The sequence below is a fragment of the Phalacrocorax aristotelis genome, chromosome 4 (assembly GCF_949628215.1).
Source record: "Phalacrocorax aristotelis chromosome 4, bGulAri2.1, whole genome shotgun sequence".
NCBI lineage: Eukaryota > Metazoa > Chordata > Aves > Suliformes > Phalacrocoracidae > Phalacrocorax > Phalacrocorax aristotelis.
The window spans coordinates 20525430-20547384 of NC_134279.1; the positions used below are offsets into that span (position 1 = coordinate 20525430).

A 21955-nucleotide genomic window follows, 5' to 3' on the forward strand; every position below is an offset into this window, starting at 1 on the left:
CGTTTGAGCTGTCTTAAGTGATGCTCCTCAATTCACATAAACTCTGCTTCTTGCAGATGATCGCTAATTGCGTTCCTTGTTTTCCAGGTACCTGACTTGAGAAAGGGGTTCTGCCTAGCAGAAATGCTAAGCACCTACAGATTCAACTGAAGTTGACGTGGGCTGCTCTTACAAAAGACAGTGTACTTTAAGTTAAGTCTTTTTTTAAAAAATCAGCTGAAATGAGGTATTTTAGCAAAACCTTTTAAGCTTAATTTCTTTGTTTCAGTTTCCAGTCTCTAACACAATTAAGAGCACTGTCCTCTCACTTGTAATGAATTGCGAGGATCAGTTTATTGGTACATGTGAAACGCTCAGGAGCAGTGGTGGTGGCCATTCTGAGGAAAGGAATGCCTGTGAACAGGGTTTGAATTAGTAAATAGGCATGAGGTGATATGTGGAACAAAAAGGCAAAAATGTGTTAAATAGCTGCTCGCTGGTGCTCACTGACAATTCTGTGTACAGAGTGAAGCAAACTTCCTGTGGAAAAATAGCGTGTAAGGGTGTATTTGAAGACTTCATCATACTGTGGATTGCGCAAGGAAGCCATACGAAGATTGCACAAGTGCTTTGATTTTGGTGGTTTTAAATTCATTGACTGCAAGACTGCAACCTCAGTGATGTAGTGTTAATAGAGGTTTGTAAATGTATGCGATATGCATGTGTATTGTAGATTGTAAACTACAGCAGCTTCAGTGAAACAATGGTGGTGTCAGTCAGCCCATTGGCACGGGGAGGAAAATACCGTATTTCTGTATCTTGAAGACTGAACTTATCTTACAAAAAATTACCACTGTGGAAAATAACCCTTTATTTCTGTTTCCCTGTAATTTAAGAACTTATAAAACCGTTCTTGTTTGAATATTAAACTTGATTGGTTATGCCAAGGATGGCAGAACAGCCACCAGTCTCCCATATGAAGGAGGATGAATGGTAGTTTTCAATAGGTTCAGTCTCTCTTCTGGCTCAGAAAATTCAAAGTGATCGTGTTCACTCTGACATCTAAACAGCAATTGCCTTGGAGAGAAAAAAAAAAAATTCCCCCAGCTGCTTCCTCATCACCAAAGTTGGCATTTGATTTAATTGATGGGGGATTTTTTGTTTGTTGCCCCGTGAATTCAGGCTAAATGGAAATGGGACAGTCTTTACTGAGAAGCAGTGGGCTACTCAGTAGAAGAATGGCTAAAGAAAATTAAGTTCCTTCAAATACATTTCTAGTGTAAGCTGCAAGGAACCCCCAGAAGCATCTCTCTAGGATTTTTGCTAGTGTACTTTCTTCTCTCCCTCTCCCCCTGCCCCCCTAACCCCCTGGCTCCTCCATTCCAACACCGTTATTCTCTTGAGATCAGTGTGACAGATGAAAGGCTTAGATGGGGCCTTCGCCTGAGCTACGATTTGCCTTTTGCCCCTTCAAGCTCTCTGCTAGCTCTCTCCCTGGATATCTCCTACAGCTGTTAGCTCACAGATTTTCAAAATAACAGAAGGACATACTGTGGTATATTGGGACTAATTATCTTAATTCTGCTTCCTAAATTAGGATGTATTTCAGTAACATTAATCTGACAGGATAGTGCGTGGGTAACTGCCAATTCATGGAATTCACTTTGGTTTTTTTCATATTCGTGTTGTGACCATATTTTTCCAGCCCTGATTCAGCAGAGTACTTAGGGGTGCGTGTGACTTGATCCATGTGCCTGTCCTGCTATAATGCGTTGCTGAATTGGAGCTTTCAGTGTTGTTCACAACTGGGAAGACTTTGTAAAAATTCTGACTTGGATTCCCCATGTTCTACAACTTGAAACGTATAGGCTGGAAAGTATCTAGTTTTGAGGGTGTTCTGGTTTTGTTTGTATTTATGCATAGTGATCACTCCAGTTCCTGCAGTGCCTTAAAGCTCTGACTTTTGCATTTTTAACTCACTTTCTGATTTTCTTTGTTGCTTCCCCTTCCTCCCTTTATTATTTCGTTCTTCTGTTCCTTTGCAGCCTTGATGACTTTTTCCTTAATAGAGAGCAACTCCTTTTTGCTCCAGACTTGGTTCATCCCTTGAAGAATTCCTACAGCTCTGGATCTTCTGACAGCCGTAGCTCGTGGCCACCCAGCTGTCATGAGAATTTTTGCCATGCTGTAGTTGGATTTCACAGATACATTCATGGAGGTTGTGGTGTTTTTTGTTTTCTGTCAACTTTCTACTACATCACTTTGGTTTAACTACTCCACAAATGACATTCTTCTTTTTTTGACCACAGACATATTAGGCAACATGCGCTTAAATAGCTCGTGGTAGTAACTGAAGTACATCTGATTTGTTCGGTTAGGTAGCTCTGAATCCTAGAGGATCTTCAGCAGAAATCTTCTGAAATCCTTTTCACTCTGTAAGAAAGCTGCTTCTTACAGATCCAGAAAGTGTCTGGTAGCTGGTTTTCAAAGATCTATTCAGTGAACACACCGCATGGTTGCCTTGAGGTTCACCTTCCAGCAGATGCCTGCGTCACCATGTCATCCGTCGATTTAGACATTGACCATTTAATTATACTGGGAGCTTTCAGAAAGGTTTCTACCCAGGCGGCCACTCTGAAGGTTAATCTGTTGCCCAAGATGGTTTGAAACTTGCTGCCACAACGATGGCAGTTGCCGACCTGACTGGCAGCGCCAGGAACTAAAGAGCGGTTTCTAATAGGGTGGGATTCATGTTTATCCTCATGATGATATTTTTAATGTTGCCTATCTACTGGATAAACCCCAGCTCAGCTGACAAAAGGAAAGAGGTTACAGTGTGTTGCTCTGCAAAGGCATATTTTCTCTATTATTTACAGAGGTCCTCCCACTAATATGACTAGCAAGATTATCTGTAAGGCTGTACTTGTTCTGAAACCACTATTGATTAAATGCTGAGATGAAATTTTTTTTTTAGAAGCTGTCATTGGAACATGCTTAGGCTGCACTTGCTGTCAGCTTAACAGTCATGTTTCTGTGTCTTCCTCTAAATTCCTCTCCCAGCTGGGCTCTTTCATATCTTAGCGTTAAAATAGATTCTTCCTAATTAGACAGATCTCTGTCATGATAATCATCTTGAGAACGTATGCTGTATTTTCATACCGCGTATCTTTTCACAGAACAGGCCTGTGCTTTGTAATTTTTCAAAATCGTAACTCGCCGAATAGATCCTTCACCAAGCAATCATCTCCTCTAACTAGTAATTAGTGTCCTGTCAGCGGATACCGGTAGGCATTAGTGTTCAACTGCTGGCATCAGCAATCATCTGACATCACTTGGAATTCTGATATATTTGATTCTTTTGAAATTCCAGTTGCGAAGATAGTTTTCTAAAGCTGATGTGCGGCGGGGGGGGGGGAAGGTATAGAGCAAATACACACATTTGTGCATGCAAAGCAAATTACTGGGTAAGAGGTGAGTGTACGTAGGTGCATGGTCATAAACCCGAGTGCACACGTCTCTCAGGAGTGAGCCTGCGCTTCGTCTGGTTACAGAACAGAGTTGTTTGGTCAAGGTTGTGAAGAACATCTGTTTTAATGACAATAATCAGTAGCAGAACAATGCTGAGATCTCTCCATTTCTTGCATTGCCCAGGCTATAATCTGAGGGGTTTTTTTCCCCGATTTTTTATTTATTCAGACTCAGTGGCTTAGCAGAAGTGCTCTCCTTCACAAAAACTGAATTTAAATAGTTCCCTAAATAGCTCATTTTGGCCTTAGTTCTTCAGAAGCTCGTGCTTGTTTGTTTAAGTATCCTTAACATAAAAGTGATGCAAAAATTAACTGTGGAATCTTATCTCTATTACGCTATTTTAGAATCACCATTCCGTACTACTTGGCTTTAAAAGAAAACTCTCCTGTCGGATGAAAATTTTTAGTTAGCTCCCAGGTGCTGGATGGCAGCTGTAAAATAACATTTTCTATGAAATGCTGAATCTATGGATTGTTGTTAGATATAGGGGATACCTAGTGCTTTATCTTATAAAAGGTTGTACCATAGAATAATGCAAGTATCACCAGTGTTGCTGTGAAAAACAATTGGGGAAATAGACGGGTTTGTGGAAAAAAAAAAAAAAAAAATATTTTTTTTTTTCCACAAAACTGGTGATCGATCTGTTTGCAAAACTTCTTACACGAAGCACCGGTTACTACAAAATGTTATTACTCAGATCATTGCTCCTGGGTGGTGCCCCCTGGCAGAAACAAGGTACAGAACTGAGAGATAAAACATTCCTAAATTCTTAATAGGCTGGAATTTAATTCTATAACACTCCAGCACGCACTTAAAGCCATGTCTGCTGCTAAAGTGATTACACTGACAGTTAAGGTATGGTTGTGTGACTTCATACAGATTGACAAATTCTAGTCGTAGGAAAAGAACACTTCTGTAAGATGCACCAAAAAGCAGTCTGCAAGAAAAACAAAACCCCACTGCTTATCCGTGTATTTCTGACTCTGGGTATAAGAAACGTTTCTATCCCCTTTAGGGCTTGGGCGCTCTTCGGGTCCGCACACCGCTGTGCGGGCGGCTGGCCGTATGCGGCTGGCGGGCTGCAGGGGGCACTGCGGAGGAAGCCAAAAAGTACTTTTTCGAAGTTAAACGTGATTCGCAGCTGTCTCCCTGTCTGGCCTGCTGGCACTTTCCATTTTAATTTAAAAACAAACATACATTTTAAAAAAACCAAAACCCGCACACAAGAAAGCCCCCTCCTCCTTCCCCCCACCCCTCAGTTCTTATACTCATTCTTTTCATATATATTCCTATACAACCAAATAATACTGTCGTCTTGTGGAGTCCGACAGAGAGGAATAGTTACTGACGAGCTTAGAACACATCCCCCCGGCTCCAAATTAACAGAGAGACCGGTCTTTGTAAATGATGCAGGGTTCGCCGTTTCCCCTCGCTCCTGGGCGGCTGCATCCGAGCAGAGCTATCATTTTTCCCTGTTTTGTGATAAAGTAGCAATTGGTGATCCTGAAAAACGGTAAGTAGCTTCACTTCAGTTCTCAGACTGGTACTAAACAAAAGTTGGGGGGGGGGGGGGGGAGAGATGCTCTTTAGTCTCAGCACGAGGAAGGTACTAATTACTAACTTTATTTGTCCGCTGCTATTTGCCATCTCAACATACTCAGGAATTGTTGCGATAGGAATGAAATTAAAACCCAAATTTCATATTGCTGAGTACTTAAAGAAAACAAAGACAGCTCTTTAGCACTGTCAGTAGCTTAGAAATAGTATCCTATGCTAATCTGTGATGGCAGAAATGAAGATGGTTTAAATCGGATCTCATGACTACTGTGTGAGTTCCCAGTTTTCTTTATTTCCAGCTGCATGTCAGAGAGCAAGGGTGTCTCTCTGAGATAATTTTGCTTCCTATAGGTATATTAAAAAAAAATTCAAGTGCATAGCTCATAGTGCTAGTTAGAAAATAAGAATCCCTTAAAACTGTGCGCGCCATGGCTTGGTCTGCAAAACGCTTTAGAACTGGGTTCCCGGCTTGTTCTTCTCGATCCACGAATCCCCCTCGCTCCGCATGGAAGCAGCCACCGTCCGCGTGGAAAAACGTCCCTGCCCGGCGTGTCGTGTTTCTCCTGTCGTTTAAAACAGACGGTGAAGCCCGGCGTCCGGGGGCGCGGGGCTCCGCGCTCTCCTTGCGCTCGTTATGCGAGAGTTTACCCAGAAGGGGAAGCCCGGCACACGCCGCCCGGCCGCCGGCTCCGGCCCCGCCGCGGGATGCGCGGCCCCCGCCGCGATGCGCCCAGCGCTGCCCCCCGCCGCTCGCCCCCGGGGCCGCCGCATACCGAGAACCGGGGCTCAGGACGGGCCGGGCCGCCCGCCGCGGCGCCAGGCACCGGCACAGCCCGCCGCAGCCCCCGGCTGCCGGCCGGGTAAGGCGGCCGCTTATCCACCACCCCCCCCCGCCCCGGAGGGCGGCGCGGCGCGGCGCGGGGAGCCCCGGGGGCGGCAGGTGGCGGCCCCCGCCGTGCCGTGCCCGCCGCCCCCGCCCCGCTGCCGGGCCTCGGCGCAACGGCGGGAGCGGCGGGGGGGGGGGGGTGTGTGTGTGGAAGGAGCGGGGGGGGGGGGGAAGCGCCATGTCCGCTCCCGCTGGGCGACGTCCGTGCCGGGTTTTGCACCTTGTCCCCGGGTCTGCCTGACGGCCTGGAGGAGCTGCTGCTGCTGCTGCTGCTGCTGCTGCGGTGTTTACTGAGCGCTCCTGTCCTGATATCACTCCGCTGGCATGGAGGAGGAGGAGGTGGAGGAGGAGAGCATTTGATCATTGTGATGGTGGCAGGAGGAGCAGCAGCAAGCAAAGCCGAGCGCAGCGTTAGGCTGTATCAGCTCGGCGTTTTGCAAAGACTTCAGAGCTCTACTTTTTTTTTTTTTTTTTTTTTTCTCTCCTTTCCAGCTCGGCCCGGATTGTTCATGTGTTTACTTCCCCCAGCCCGAGGATTTGCTATTTAGGTTCCTGTTGAAATGCAACCGAGCGGCCAAAGTACTTTGCGAACACGGTGCGGCATAAACACCAAAACTTTTTTCTAGAAGGAAAATACAATAAGAAAGCGGCTTTGCCTGTCTTTCGATGCCGGGGAGCGCGAGTGAGTGTGCCGTGTGTGCCCGGCGTGGGCTTGGGCTTGGATGTGTGTGTGCGAACGTGCGTGTGAACGGGCGTGTGTGTGGATGCGTGTGCATGCGGAGGGGCGCGCGTGTTTCTCTTTATACATGGGGAGAGAAGGCTTTTGGCAAAACCTCCGGAAATCTCACGGAATCTATTTTGAAATAATGGATTATAAAAAAGAAAAAGGAGGAAAGGAACTGGTCTGATTATCTCCTGGAGTTTGCTACCCGAATCGCTGCCGCTTAGTTTGTTGTGCTTCTTTTTGTGTGTGTGTTGGTTGTGTTGCTGGTGATAACCTTTTAGCACCTTCTCTCTTTATTTCCCTCCCTCCCCCCCCCCCCCCCCCGCTTTAATGTTTTGGAGCTTCTCGAGAGGGATTGGCTGGGGGGAAAGAGAAACATTTGCTTGGGATCGCTGTTTCCCTGATACATGGTGGTGCCCCCTCCCCCCCTCCCCGGTTCTCTAAAAAGTATCCCATCAGGACCCCGGAGGAGCCTGTGTGTGTGTGAAGGGTAGGGTAAAAAGTTCTTCCAAAATAGTGTGCACGGGGAAGAGGATGGGGGATTTTGCAGCCCCCGCTGCCGCCGCCAATGGCAGCAGTATCTGCATCAACAATAACCTGAACAGCAGCCTCGGCGGGGCCGGCGGGGCCGGTATCGGGGTTAACAGCACTCCCCACGGTCCTCCCGCCGCCGCTCCCGGTAACAATAACGCGAACAGCGGCGGCGGCGGCGTTCCCAAGCACAGCACGGTGGTGGAGCGGCTGAGGCAGCGCATCGAGGGCTGCCGGCGGCACCATGTCAACTGCGAGAGCAGGTACCAGCAAGCCCAGGCGGAGCAGCTGGAGCTGGAGCGCAGGGACACGGTGAGCCTCTACCAGCGGACCCTGGAGCAGAGGGCCAAGAAAACGGGCACCGGCACCGGCGGCGGCAGCAAGCAGCAGCATCCGAGCAAACAGCAGCAAGATGCCGAGCCCGCCGCGGCGGAGCAGAGGAACCACACTCTGATCATGGTAAGGGGATGCGGGCCGGGGAAAGGGGGCTGGGGGGGGGGGGGGCCGCTGCGCGCTCCGAGTCTCTCGCCGGGATGGGCTGGAGGTCGCCCCCGTTGTTTTCCAGAAGGGGACGGGGGCTCGGCTCAACTTTGGCGGCGGCGGGGCCGCGGGCAGGCTGGCCGAGCGGGGGGGCTGCCGGCTGGCTTCTCAACTTCTCACGGGCGGGGGCGGGGGAGAGCGGACAAACTTTTCTCCCCCCCCCCCCCCCGCCCCCCTTCAGAAGGGAAGAGCCGCCCCGGGGTGGGGGGGAGAAGAGGGAAGGAGCGGTGCCGGGCGTGCGCCGTGGGCTGCCGAGAGCCAGAGGAGGGTTTTGTGTGCGTGCGTGCGTGTTTTTGCGACGGCTTTTCCACGCGGGGGCCGTGCGCCTTCGCCGGCTGCCCTTTTAAACCCCGCCGGGGAGGAAAGGTGGAAGTTGGCCCCGCGGGGGGGAAAAAGTTGGGCAGGTTTCTCGGCTGGGCTGCCCCGGCGGCGTGCGGGCACCGGCTCCCGCGCCAGCAGCACCTCGAGCTCGGTCGCTTCCTAAAGTTTCCTTGGGTTTTAAGGAGCTTAGCGAGGAGCGGGGGGGAGGGGGGGGAAGGGGGCGGGGGCTGAGGCGGTAGGAGCGTAGCGGCAAGTAGGAAGCGGAGTTTCCCACTCCCAGGCTGCACCGATGATGAATAATAAAAGGAGGTGCGGGGGGAGCCGGGCCCCGCGCTCCGTCGGAGCCGTATTTATAGCAGGTCGCGGCCGCCCGTCGTTCTAGGGGGGGGGTAGAGGGGGGGAGGCTGCTCGGCGTGTTTGTCTGGGCCGGCGGGGGCAAAAGGCGTGTGTGTCCTGACGCGTCCCGCCGCGCCGCCCCGTGGGTGCCCGGCGCTGGGGGGCGGGCACGGGGGGGGTGGGGGGGGGCAGCTGGGTCTCCGCCGTCTGCCGGGCGCACAATGGGCGGCGGGAAGGAGGGGAGGAGGGAAGGAAGGAGGGGAGGTGCGATGGCAGCGTGTGGTTTACAAGCCTCGCACGTCCCTCCCTCTCGCCCTCCCCTGCTGCGTGGGGAGGCGCGGCGGTGCGGGAGGGTCCGGCAGGGCGGCAGCTGCCGCCGGCCCCCGCCTCGGGTGGGGGGTGGGGGGTGTCTCCGTGACAAAGCGGCGGGGAGGCGGCCGTCCCGGCGGCGGCTCTTCCTTCCCCCCTTCCCGCCCGCCCCGCCTGTGGAAGCAGGGAGCATATGTTCGTGTCGGGCCGCGCCGAGCCTCCCCGGGCCGTGATGCCGGATGGGTGCCGGCACCCTTCCCCGCTGCCCCTCGCTGTCCTGCCGGGCGCTTTGTCTGTCCCGCAGCCCCGCTTTGTCACGGGGGGTGACACGCACACACGCACACAGGAGGAGGTGGGGGATCGCTTCGCCCAGCGGCGAACAAAAGCTGGGCGCCGAGCGCGGCCCCCCCTCCCGCCCCGCCGCCGAGGAGCGGAGCCCCGCTGCCGCCCCCGCCTCCTCCCGGCCGCAGAGCAGCCCCCGCAGCCCGGCACCGCTCCCGGCCCGGCGGGAGGGCGGCAGAGAGAGGCGGGAGCGGGGCCGGGGGGCGCCGGCAGGAGCCCCACAAAGCCCCGGTGGGGGGGGGGGGGGGAGTGAAAGGGGGGCGGCGGGCGTGCGGGGGGGGCTGCTCTGCAAACAGGAAGCAGAAAAACCTCACTGACATCTTGTTGCTTTCCTGATGTTACCGGCGAGGCACAACCATATTTCTCTTCCTTCTCGCACCTCCCCGCAAGCCCGAGGCTTTTAAATAGGGGCTTTACGCCGTGCTCCGCTCCCCGCTCCGCAGCACGCCTCCCGTCTGCTCCGCGGGCAGCGGCCGAGGCTCTGCTCAAACTCCATGAGCAGGGACCAGCTGTCGTCAGCCGAAGTGTCCTCAAATCCCTTTTCACATCCCGTGTCATTTCCACAAGATACAGGAAAGGGGCTGGATGGAGGCCGGGGAGAGCTCAGAATGACTTCGCTCCAGGGAAGCGTCGCGGTGCGCCGTGTGCGCATCCAGCCCCGGAACAGCTCCTCCGCCTCTAGGCCCCTGCTAGTGGTGGGCTGCCCTTTCCCCTCCTTCCCAAACCCCGTGCTGAAGCATCAAAGGCCAGGATTTTTAGTTAACTAGCTCATTGGTTGGCCTTCCCTTCAATTCTGGGACAGGTACACAAAGCCCTGCTATAATGTGAAAGTTGTGGAAACAAAGTAACAAAAGGAGGAAACGCAGTTACAGCTCTCACCATTATTAACTTGTTTCAGGCTGGGACTCTGGAAGAGCCAAGAGTAGCCTCATTAAATAGGAGTTTGCCGTGAAATTCATCACTGCTGAATCTTTGTGCTACGATCTCCATGTGCTTTAAATGTACTTGATACACGCTATGATTTTCATCTTAAAAAGAGATATTCTAATACTTTATAAAAAATAACCCATCAACCGGGTTTGTTTTTGGTGGTTTGCTTTTGGTTTGTTTTGTTGTTTTTTTTTTTGTTTTTTTTTAAGAACGTGTATGCAAATGTTGCTGAAAAATTTGTAGACATCTGCTTTGTTTCACTTGTAGAATGTTAATTATGATTTTTGTCTAATGCCTAAGAATGTTAGGGAACATTCATGGGTATGTGAAAGTAATACTTAAAACCTGAGATTTGCTCCTTTTAAAGCAATTGAAAAGTTTTTTCTTTGAGACATTTATGCTTTTTATAGTACCAAAAAAAAAAAACCAAAACCCAAAACAACCAAACAAAACCCACCAAAACTTCTTCATTTCTAGCAATCAGAACAGTTTGGTAAGTTTCACTGTTTCTGTGTATCATGATTTTTATTTACCAAAACAGTTCAACTTTATTTAACTTTTTCTTTTGGTACGAGAAAACAGTAAAGTACGTTTTGGGGTTTTCTCCCTTTCTTTATTCTCTGGCAAACTCCAGCTGAGAGCTTTACAGTGCAACAATAAGGTGGATCTGCTACTGCTTGACCCTTCACACAAAATCGTTCTTAAATTCTTCCCTCAGATTATTAAACCACAGAGTTTGGAAATGAAGCAGCTGGGATTAAATGACAACAAATACAATGAGGCTAGCAAGAAATACTGTTTCTAATTCGTTTTTATCAGGGCAAATCAAGGGAAAGTATCGGTGCATCATGTGCATCTGTGTGTCCCTCTGCAAACTGGGAGATGGTGAGAAGGGAGGGGAGATGGGTGCCGGGGCACCCAACAAACCCTCCTGGAAGCTGGTGCTGACACATGTGCTGAGGTGCCCTTCAGCAAGCTGGGTAAAAAAAAAAAACTCTTTAGAAGGTGATTATTAAAGACACGCACTCTGATTTTCTTCATTTGACGGAGTACAAACTATCCAGTCTGTACAGCGTTCCTTGTCGCCGCCCCCGCAGGTTACACCCTCACTCCCAGAGTTCGTGAAAAGGATTATGCAGTTTCCACTGTTCAGGACTCTGTCAACTGCCGAGCGGTTATCAATGGCAGCCTGTTTTCAAAAAGGGGTGTAGGAGCATAGGCTTGCCTGTATTTCATGAATTGCTGGTTTACTCTGAATTTGCGTCTTGTTATAGACCAAGTTTTCACTTGTTGAATTTTGAAATATCTGGATTTATAACTATTTCAACCTCCTCTCCTTGAGGAGAAAAGTGGCTTTCACAACTAGTTTGCTCCCATACAGGCATTGACAGGGACGTGCACAAAAATTAAAATTGTTTATAAATGTCTGGGAGGACATGTTTTTTCCGCCCACCCAGTTCAGCCTGGCAAGAGCCAAAGTTGTTTTCCATGCCTTTGAGTTGGATTGTTAGAATGCTGTACCGGCCTGGTTTCCAAAGGAAGTATTGGGAAAATTTGCAGCCCATCCAAAACTCTGCTGCTCATCTTCGGGCTGATTCCAGGAAATATCAACACATTATTTCAGTTCTTTGGTTTTTTTCTGAGCTATTCTGCCTTCTTGTTTCCTCCTTTAAGTGCAAGAGTCTTCTGGCTCTGTATCCGTGTTATCATGTGTGGCTCAGGGATATTGTGTGTGTGTGTATACACATGCACGCATTATATATACAATAAATAATGGATATTTAGTATATAATAAACAGCCAAATACATAATAAATATTGCAAGTTATATCACCTCTCTTCCTCTGCCGTTCTTATGTATTTTTTGTCTTTTTTTTGTCTAATGAAACACTACCTCTGTAATTACCATATTGGCTGTTTATTTGCATCTGGGCTCTACTGTGAAGTATAAAGGGGCTGGAGCTACTTTTTCCTGTTTTAAAAGCTCTTCAAGACTTTTCTTATTTAGCATCATTATAGGTTTGATAGCTACTGTCATACTGACCATTTCTAACCCTAAAACCAGTCTTTAGGAAATCGAGTTTTAAACACCATAAACATAAAAATGTTGTTTAGATCACAGAAATTAGCAATGGAAGTCAAATGACCTATTAGATCATCTTTTCTGTTCCCCTGCCAAAGCATACTATGCCAGTTCAGAATTACTTTACAGTTAGAGAAAACATGGCTGGCAAATACAGTATTTTCCAATACTGCTTTTTACCCATTCTGGGCTAATGCACTGCCTCATGGAAGTTAATGATCACATTGCCCTTCTACCCGAGGGAAGGGAGACAGGCACGCCAATCCTTTCAGCTTGCTTTGTGTAGGGACAGAATGACATGTTCAGAATGAGAAATCCGGTATATCTCTTCCTTGTTGGCAGATAGGCCACCACTGAGAAGTAGTTGGGAAGAGGGGGCCTCCCCAGTCTCTCCTTTTTCTTGAAAAAGGTATCCTGAGTGAAAAATGCAATTTCTTCATTTGTCTTAGTGATTCACGGATAATTTCGTTAACGAAATTGGATGCCGAAGAATGCTGTCAGTCTTGTGAGTCGTTCTTAAAAGCATACACCTGCTGTATTTAATGTGTACCTGCGTGTATGTTCATAAACCTGTGCAAGACTTCTTGCATTCTTTCTCACCTAATATTTCTGTTTAACTTACTTTACAGGTGCTCAGAGAAGCTCATCAGTCACAGTCTAGGAAATGCCTATTTCTCTAGTGTTGCAAAGATGAAATAGAAAGATGATTTTTCAGCTGTTTCTTTTTATTTTCCACAAGAGGTCAAATGCTGCAGCCCTTACTCATGCCTCATGACTAAGTAGGATTAAGCATCTCTTCAGTTAATAAGCTATGTCTGATCTTGCTCACACTGGGGTAAAGTCAGTAGTAAATGCAAAACTGGGATGATATCAGAATTAAATCCCAGGCCAACAATGCTGCTTCTCTTTCACATATGCATCACAGAAGGAGTCATCCCGTAACCCTTTTTATTTTGCTCTTTCTATAAGGGCGGATCTCTGTGTCTGTCTTATTCCACAGCCTCTCCCATTTTTCTTCTCCTCTTTTCATACCAACTCCCTCTCGATGCACCTGTGTGATTGCTGTCCTTTAGGACAAGGAGTTTTTGTGTTGACCTCCTTTTGCAGCTAGTCAGCACAGGAGGTTTCAGCTTAGCAAACTGAAAGGAACAGAGAAACTCTTCACTTCAAGCACTACTCACTTCTAATAACCTTTATATGCTCTGATAGAAAGTGTATCCCTTTAAGAGATAGTGGGTTGGGTTATAATGAGCCATAGCTGGAGCAGGGCAAGTTGTATTTCGACATACGGTAGCTGGTCATAGTGAAATCTAAGCTTCGGCTTGACCAAATAGCACACGTTGGAAGTCCTGCAGTGAAGTTCGAGGCATCGTCAAAGTTTGGGAAGAACAACTTCGGCTGGAACACGTCCAAAATTCACTCTGCTAATGCAAAGCCAGAAATATTAACATGTGATTTTGTTAGGAGAATTGGTTGCATTTAGGTTAACCTAAATTTACAGTAACTTGACCTAAAGCTTAAGGCTTCACAAGTGGCTTAAGCTGCTGTAAACCTGAGCTGCCGCCACTGAGGAAGTCTCGTCTTTCATGCTCTTGTCAGTGGCCATATGTTCTTGCTGGCTTCCTTTGCTAATGCTAGCCCTTGCTCGTGTCCCTCCGCTACCAGCTGCTTCACCAAGCAGGCAGGGAGGACAGACACGCTTCTTCCTTTTCTTCTGGGTTAGTTTTCAGCTGGATCAGATCCATGATGTGTTTGACTGTCCCTCCCATGGGCAGTACAGCCTTACAACACCTTAATCCTCTTGTGAAACTTCACCCTCATCCCAGGATAAACATCTGGGACCTATTAGTTAAAACGTGCTCACCTGGTAACATACATTTTACCTGAGCTAAGTAACACCTGGTGTCAGTGCACATGATTCTGTTCCTAAATGCAGACACTAAACCAGGAAAGCCTGTAAGTACCAAAGGAGTCAGAATTCATTTTTGCTTAAGCACTTGCATGTATATGCCATTTGGTTGCATATTACTCCAATATGTATAATTCATGTGAGAGATGTGCTTGGATTAGCAGAGGTTTAAAGACAGGTCTGACAGCCAGGAACTGCTGACTGGAATCCTTCAAGTGATTGTTTTGTGAATTGAAATCTAAACCTGTAATCAGTTTTCCAGTCTGGGATCTCACAGGCTGTTCAGATAAGCAACGTACTTGTACGTTCAGTGGGAATTTGGGAGCCTTAGCAACTTGAAGTATTTATTTTCCTAGTTTGTCTAAGATGGTGAATCAGAAAGTCATATAACTTTGATTACTCTTTTGCCTCCCTCTCACACACTTCAGTTTCACAATATTTGTAGCTCAAAAGTCATAGGCTGCTCCTGCTTGCTTTTGAATGCTTGAAACCCAGTTTCATAGGGATTAAGAGAAAATGTCTTTTTAAATTTGCAGTAATTAGTAAGATAGCAGCTGCTGAAATTTTGTACTTACAGGAAGGGGTTGAGCTGCCTTCTTCCAAGACTTCCCTTTTTTGTATTGATTTTGTTTGCCACCACATACAGTTAAAATTGGCAAGGAGATAAGAATACTTTAATGTTTAGTTGACCCCAGAGAAATGTGTCCGCCCGTAGGAACTTTGTATTTTCTGTATGTTTGTGTAACTGCTAAGGCTAACGCTGCAGCGCTGTTGGTAGCGTGGATGAGCTGTTGCTGCTTGCTTGCTGTCAGTTCTGCACAACCACGGTGTATGTGGAGTAGAAAAGAGGTTTGAATTTGTGACTTTCGGAGTAACTACGCTAATAATAAAAAAGACCAACAGTTCAAGGATTTTCTTCGCCATATTTGGCTCTTATTGAGGCCGCTTTCCGTAAGGCTTTTGTATAGGACTCTGTAGCATCCTATAAGCTCTCAACAGCTGAAGCTTGGTGGAGTTGCATTTTAAATGATTGAAGGTGGGGCTGTTGGGCTGTGCCTCTTCCCCTCCTCCCTTCTTCACACTTCAGCCTCCTCCCTCATTGCTTTAACTACGTGCCATACAGGAGCATTTTAGGCTTAATAAAACAATTCAACTCTGTTTTCCTCTGGTCTTTAGATCCAGAGGAACAGCTGTTATGTGCTGCAATGAAGGTGTGTATTTTCTGCATTGTCTTTCTGCTGCTTGTGAAAATCTCAGGCTCCTTCAGAAAGGCCTTGGATATTGTGTACCTAGATAAAGAGCAGAGGTCCTTAACCTTGCTCTGACCCTGGGCGTTATCGCAACAAGAAGCCAGTATGCTGAGGCATGTGTGTTTGTATAAACCAGTATGTGTACATACATGCGGCTTTTAAACTGCACTGCAAGACAAAGTGAAAGGATTTATGATCAGTTTTGATGGTGAAAGGGATGTACTAGTCCGATAAGTTAAGAACCACTGATATGCACCCATTTTCTATATTTTCAGCCTCTATCTCTTTCCTTTAGCTTATATCTAATCCACTGTGATGTTTTGACACTTCTTCATTGTGTTATATCTAAAGGAGGAAGGGAGGGGGTTGTGGCAGATGAGATGCTGGAAGAGTTCTGAAAGTATTGGAGTTTTTTAATCATTTAAGATATTTCCTTGCATTAAGGAGGATAGACCCGCACTTAGCCAAAAGAGAAATTGTAGCATTTCCTACCACTTTTTTTTTAATGCAGAATATTGTGGTTACAGACTTTCTGGTATTTGAGAAAATGACTGTAAGATACGACGGCCTTAGCTGGCAGTAGTTGTCTTTAGACTGCTAGAAAGATCGTTACATTTCAGCTGTGATTTTTGCTGCTGTTCCTTTTTTTTTTGTCTCTCAGGCTGGTGGCTGTTGTTCCAATTTCTCTGGATTGCATACCAGTGCATAACTGAGGCAGCATAGGGAACTGCTACTGACATTAAATAACCGATTTTTAATGATGTTTTTGGCAAGCAGGATCTCTATTCATTATACATATTTTTAGTTGTCATTGAAGCAGGTAAGGTAGCTTTGAAGGCTTTAGTGGACTCATACAGAAGACTGTAGACTTCTGTAACTGAATGGTGGCCGCATTGTTTGAGCTCCAGATTGTCTGAAGCGTTCTGGCATGTAATCCATGGCTGGATATGAAGTAATGATTCAAAATAATCTGTAGGTCCTTCTATTATAGCACATTTCTAAGCTTAGCTTGCAGTCTTTGCCTTGCAGTAAAAGTGGAGATACCGTGCTGAGGTTGCAGTGCTATCTATTTTCCTAATTGGATGACAAATAATTTGTGCTAACTAGTTTGTAGGCTGAAAGATTATTTAAAGGTTGGATTGCTGCAGATTTGAAAATTCACCTGGGAGAATGTGGCTTTGCATTTTTTCACCCCAGGGGAGTTGAATGGGGCTTATTTTTTCTAATGCATTTTAATATGTATCCTACATCATGCAAAACAACAAAAAATCCATTTATTTTCTCTCTTCCATTTCCTTTACAGCAAAACAAAACAAAAAACTTTATGCTCACACTAGAGTCTACTGCCCTTCTCGCTAACAATTTTGTTGTGGGACATGCCAGCACTGGGTAGGGATAATGGAGATTTGTGAATGTAGAATAGCAAAACCAAAACTGATTTTGACCAGTGGCATTAAAAGCTTCACCTCTCCCTCAGCTGTTACTGTGATGAATTGTTTGGCAGTCTATTACAGCCAGAGAAGGGTTCTAGGAAGTTGGCGTAGACTGTCTTTCTTGATAGTTGAATACAAGAAATGCGGTATTTTGTGGTTTTCACTTGGTATTTTGACACAAAATATCTCGAAAAAGTGGTTCCTCAGAAACAACAAACTTGTCTTTTACTCTCTTTTTACTGTAAAATTTCATGCTACTTAAAGCCAGTGGTAAGAACACCTTATGTTTATGTGTCTTTTAAGTAGTTAATCCAAACAAAATATCTGCATTCTCATGGCACACTGCATACAATACAATAACCTTATTATGCAGGTACTGAAAGCATCACAGTCTCTGGGAAACCCAGCTAGTTAACCTCTTTATAGTCTCTTCACACATTATGGCCTTAGGGTTGGTTAGATGAGGCAGCTGAAGCAAGTTAACAGTTTGCTGCCATTAAATGGGGTGGTCTCCTCCTCTTCCCTTAGTGCTGCAGTTCTGTGCCGGTGCTTGTGCTGGCCTGGTGAGCCCATTGGTGGCACTAGGCTAGTGGGAAAATGACCTGTCTAAAAGAAAAACAGTGTTTGTTTTTCGGTGGAAGGTGAAACTGCACAGCATGGCACTGAGGAAGAGGGAACAGAGGCAAGGGGAGGCAGAAGATACCATGCCAGCAAAGCTGTGAAATAAGTTCTGCCTGTCCCCTGTGCCTCTGCCCTTGCCCTTGGCCAGTTCTCTGCTCAGCTCCCGGCTGAAAGCCGGGTAGTTGTGGTGCATTGCTGTAGTTAATTTGGGAGTGAAATACTTAAGCGGTTTATGAAACACCAGACAGAGCATAATGAGAAGCACCTTTGGGAATACTGATATGGTTACTTGTAAGGATGAGGTGATCATCCAAAGTGTAAAGAAGGCTGAGGAGAATATATTTTTTACCCCAGTCTAGTCCAAAGAAGACATCGTGCTGGTCACAGTGGGGACTTGTATCAGGTAGGTGACCATTGTCCTTCCTGTGAGGGGAAAATAAGTGCTTGTGTTGATATTTCTTTTGTTTCCCAATTTCCTTCTGAAAACTGATAAACTTTGTTTATGTCTCTCTGATAAAACAAGGCAAAATATTATTTTGCTTGATCTTACAGGATGGTAATAGCATTTTCTTCAGGCTGCTCAGAGGTATTTATGCTCATTTTAATTTCATGTAGAATAATAAACTAGGTAAAATAATTGTGAAAGGCCCATGTTAAAGGTATCACCGTTCATGGAGTGTGATACCTTGACTTATATATGGGACTCGAGGTAATACTCAAGTGAGCTGCTGTGTCCAAGGTAAAGGCACTTGCACGTAGCTTTATTCTCCTTCTATCTGAATCCAACTCTGGGCAATACAATAATAATTTTTGTTCAAGTAGTCCAGGAAAAAAAAATCACAGATGGAGCAACTTCTGTCAACTTTGCTTTGTAATATGAGAATTAGAAAAGGTGATGTAAATTATAATTCCCTGAATGGATTTTTCATTATATTGTACTTTGAATACTGATTAGTGTAGGTGATCTAATTAATTTTTAAATAAGTTAGTGTTAGGATGTTCAGTGGGAGGTTTTTTGTTTGTTTGGGTTTTTTGTTGTTTGTTTTTTTCCTCCTTTCTCAGATGTTTTATTTCAGAATTAGCTCACCTGTTAGAATCCAACCTGCTAGCACAGCAGGTAAAAAACAGTCTTAGCAATATTGGTGTTTCTAATGCAGTGTGTTCCGTATGTCAACTTTCACTAGTGTTTACTTGAGAAGGCATTGTTTCTGGTTTCGGAATTATTTACTTCCCAAATCTGTGGCTTATCTGTTGTGGATAGTGAACACATGGCGAACATATGTCATAAAGTCATACAGAGAGTTTATCAGAACAGATTTGGTCAGGCTAGCTTGCTCATAAAGGTAGTGGCAGGAGCAAATTGTGCTGGTCATCTGAAATAACAGTAGAATATGTAACAAATTTTAACTGAAGTACTTCACCTCATATTTTTTCCCCGTTTTTAAAAATTGCCTCTTCTGGTTGTGTGTGTGGTTTTTTTGTTTTGTTTTAAGGTAAGAGAAGCTTTTCTGAGGTCTTCATCTGCAAACTTAGACATTTGTAAATGTAGGAAGAAAACTGAGGCCAGTAAGTGAAAAACAATGGTTAAGTCATATACATAGGGTACTGTAGAGGAACGTAGCATAAACAAACTAACATAAAATATTTCATATTATTTAGAGATGTATTTTTTTACAGATACATGGTTCTTACATGTTTTAAGATTCAATATATAAGCTGAGAATCAATTGTCTTTCCTGTTGTGAAAGGAGGGAACTAAATGCCTACAACTGTATGAAACTTCCATCAGTGTGAAATCAAATATATGTATATTACTGGGCAAGATCCATATATTATTAATTTTATAATGCATATTGATAGAATTTTTGCAATAATTCACTTCAGGTAGGATTTTTTTCTTGCTTTTGCCCTTTATTTAATTGGTTGGGGGTTTTGTTGGGTGGGGATTTTTTTTTGTTGTTCTCGTTGGGGCTTTTGTTGGTTGCTTGGGTTTGCCTGTTTCTGCCTAAAAATGTGGAATGCCAAGTATAGCTGTCTCTACAGTTGTCCTAGTGGAGATGGATTAGTAGTCTGAGTGCAGATGAGAAAGTCAAAATGTATATGTTACTGTAGTTTATCACAGAGTTTTGTCACTACCTATCTGGATACCACTCTCAGAAGTTGTGTGCTGCAGCAATTGCACTTGCATGTAGATCACGGTAAGGCTGCCTTCCTAAGGTGAAATTTGCTTATAGTAGTTCACTTGTTTAATCTGAGAATCGGATTAGGGGAAAATACACTGTTTTCCCTGCTTTTTAGGAAGTTCTTGAAACCATTACAACGAGAAGTGTAGTACATCTGAATTACACCTTGTGATCTGCCATTTTTGGTACCTCTAGCAGCAGTGGGAATAGAGAGGAGAGGGAGATTAGGTACTTTATTACCTGGAGAGGGTGGAAATATACTTGCAATGTGCTTAGTGTGTGTTTGCTAACGTGTGCTGAAGATTTAGTCTGTCTCCCTGTAGCCCTGATAAACTGACTGGAAGGTGCCCATGCAGACCCAGAGCATGTGAGAGCATGTTCCTGCCTACATTAGCAGGAACGTGGTAGGTCTTTCCCCCAGTGCCTCCTCTCGGCTTTCAACGACTGCTATCTCGTTCATCCTAGGAGTGGTAGATAAGAACGTTTGCCTTCTCTGCACTGTCAACTCCTTCCAGTTTGGAAGGAGAAACAAGAAGGCACTGCATCACAACTGCAGAGACCTGTGGAAGTGGACGGGAATTCAGGAGAAAAGCGTGGGTTGGGAGATGGACAGAACCCAGGCTGGGTGGGCAGAGTGGAGCGACGCAGGTGTTGGCTGTAATAGAGGGACAGAAATATGTAAGAGGACGTTGGGCTTGTTGAACCAGGCTGGAGAGTAGAACTTTGCTTCTGCCTGTGTACTTGGGCTTCACCAAACGCTGGCCACAGCTACTCAGTGAGAATATGGGTGCTTGTAATGAACTTGGCTTTTGCTAGCTTGAGTAGCCAGAGCTTGGTGCTGGGGCTTTTAACAGGGCCATACTCATGGTTGGCCACAAATATCAGGCAAATCAGTTGTTTTGGAGTTGGGCTTTCTTGCTTTTCCAGATCTTGGGTCCATCAGAGCATTAGTGTGTTATGCTGTCTGATTTTCTGCACTGTTAAATTAGATGGTGGGCTTTTTTGGTTTCATTCAGATTTGAGGAATTCTAAACACTTTCCGGGGTCACATATAATGAATTTATGACAGTCATTCAGCAAATGTAAGCCTGCAGACAGCAGGCTTGCTTTTCTTAGTCACCTCTTGCATAGTCCTTGGAAGTCACCAACAGACTACAGCAGTTCACATGAAAAGTGACCAAGTGACCTCTTGCACATTAGTAACAGACAGATGTGTGTATTTTAAGTCCTTTATGTCCAAACCCGATTCACACTTCTAAAGTTGGTTAAGTGAGTGATGTGGGTTTTCCTCCTGATGATTAGCTTTGTTTTGCTAAAAAAAGTATCAAAGAGTAGCTTGTTTTCTCCCTCTGTGTATATATTCACTGTTAATATAAAACAGTTTACAAACTTGATTGCTATGGCAGGTAGAAGGCAATGTGTATTTCTCAAACCAGTGGAACAAGTGGAAAGTATTTTAAGTATTCTAGGTAGAGTGGTTTAGTGGCTGGCTGTGTTCCTGTTTTCTGATGGATATAGAGAGAAATGCTGAGGAGTGCATCGCAAGCCTCGTTACTAAACAGCTACGAGATAGTTCTTCTCCCTTGCGTGGTAGCATCTCATATTTTTGGAAGGGAGGGAATGAGCTTCTGTCCCTGAGGTCAAACTACACCACCAAACAGTCAGGATTTTCAGAAAGATTTACCAACTTGATAATGCAGTAAGCCATAGTTATAACGGTGTCCCGTTGTTGGCCGAGCAGTCCTGTCTGTGCCATAGTGTGTGAGGCGGGTGGTTAGCACTTCAGATCGGTGGAGTGGTTGACTGAGTTGCATACTGCTAAGCAGGTGAGCTTGAGAATTAATGCCAAGTTTCATCGGACCTACTTGGACCTGCACAACTTGGGCTATTACTGCCTCAGGCAAAAGAACTGAGTTTTTCTGTAAGAATGTCTTAAAAACTCTTCAAAGTGCTTTGTAATAGCATTCCTGTGATCCAAAAGCATGCCTTTTGCAGACTTAAATTGTTTGGGTCACTGACAGAACTAAGTTTTATCTGCAGTGTTTAATGTTTCAGTCCAAATACTGAGATGGCAGCATCCCTCAACTAGTAAACCTTCCTAATACTGAAATTTCAGTAAGGGACCTTACATCACAGAGCTGCTCTCTTTCATCTGAGGGGGGCGGCGGAAGGACATATGTAGCTGACTGTGCATTTTCAGCACAATGTTTTACCTGTCCAAGAAGTATCTGTACTCAGTTTAGGTCATTTGACTTGCCTTCATCCCAAGAAGTTTGAGTCTGGCCTTGAGGTAAAGACAATGATATAGACTCTTAGTGTTGCAAGAGCAGGGGAAAATCCATTGAGTTTCACACCCAGGATGTAGGATGCACCAGACCAGGAGAGAGACCCTTTTCTTTCTCCTGGGACTGTAGAATTGAACGGAAGGTCTCATGTATTTTGGTAATATTAAGTAATAGCGTGCTTATCTTCCTCTCTTATTGTTGACAGCTGT

At 45.8% G+C, this 21955-nt stretch overlaps 1 protein-coding gene and 1 long non-coding RNA gene across 4 annotated transcripts in view; one reads left to right on the plus strand and one right to left on the minus strand.

Annotated features, from left to right (window-relative positions):
• The first annotated feature begins 4882 nt into the window (after positions 1-4882).
• MAML3 (mastermind like transcriptional coactivator 3) overlaps positions 4883-21955 on the plus strand; it is a 255986-nt gene continuing 238913 nt past the window's right edge. Inside the window, exons 1-2 of one of the 3 annotated variants that reach the window (XM_075090542.1) lie at positions 4883-5020; positions 6443-7664. In XM_075090542.1, the coding sequence (XP_074946643.1) occupies positions 7209-7664 (456 nt within the window). In that variant the 5' untranslated portion in view covers positions 4883-5020; positions 6443-7208. Of the gene's footprint in view, positions 5021-5667; positions 5925-6099; positions 7665-21955 lie in introns of those variants that run through there. The other 2 variants (XM_075090543.1, XM_075090545.1) reach the window with 2 other exon arrangements.
• On the minus strand, positions 5115-6163 carry LOC142056174 (uncharacterized). The gene is made up of 2 exons (XR_012660248.1): positions 5838-6163; positions 5115-5627 (listed from the first exon to the last, which is right to left on the minus strand). It is a non-coding gene; the product is annotated as an uncharacterized LOC142056174 (long non-coding RNA).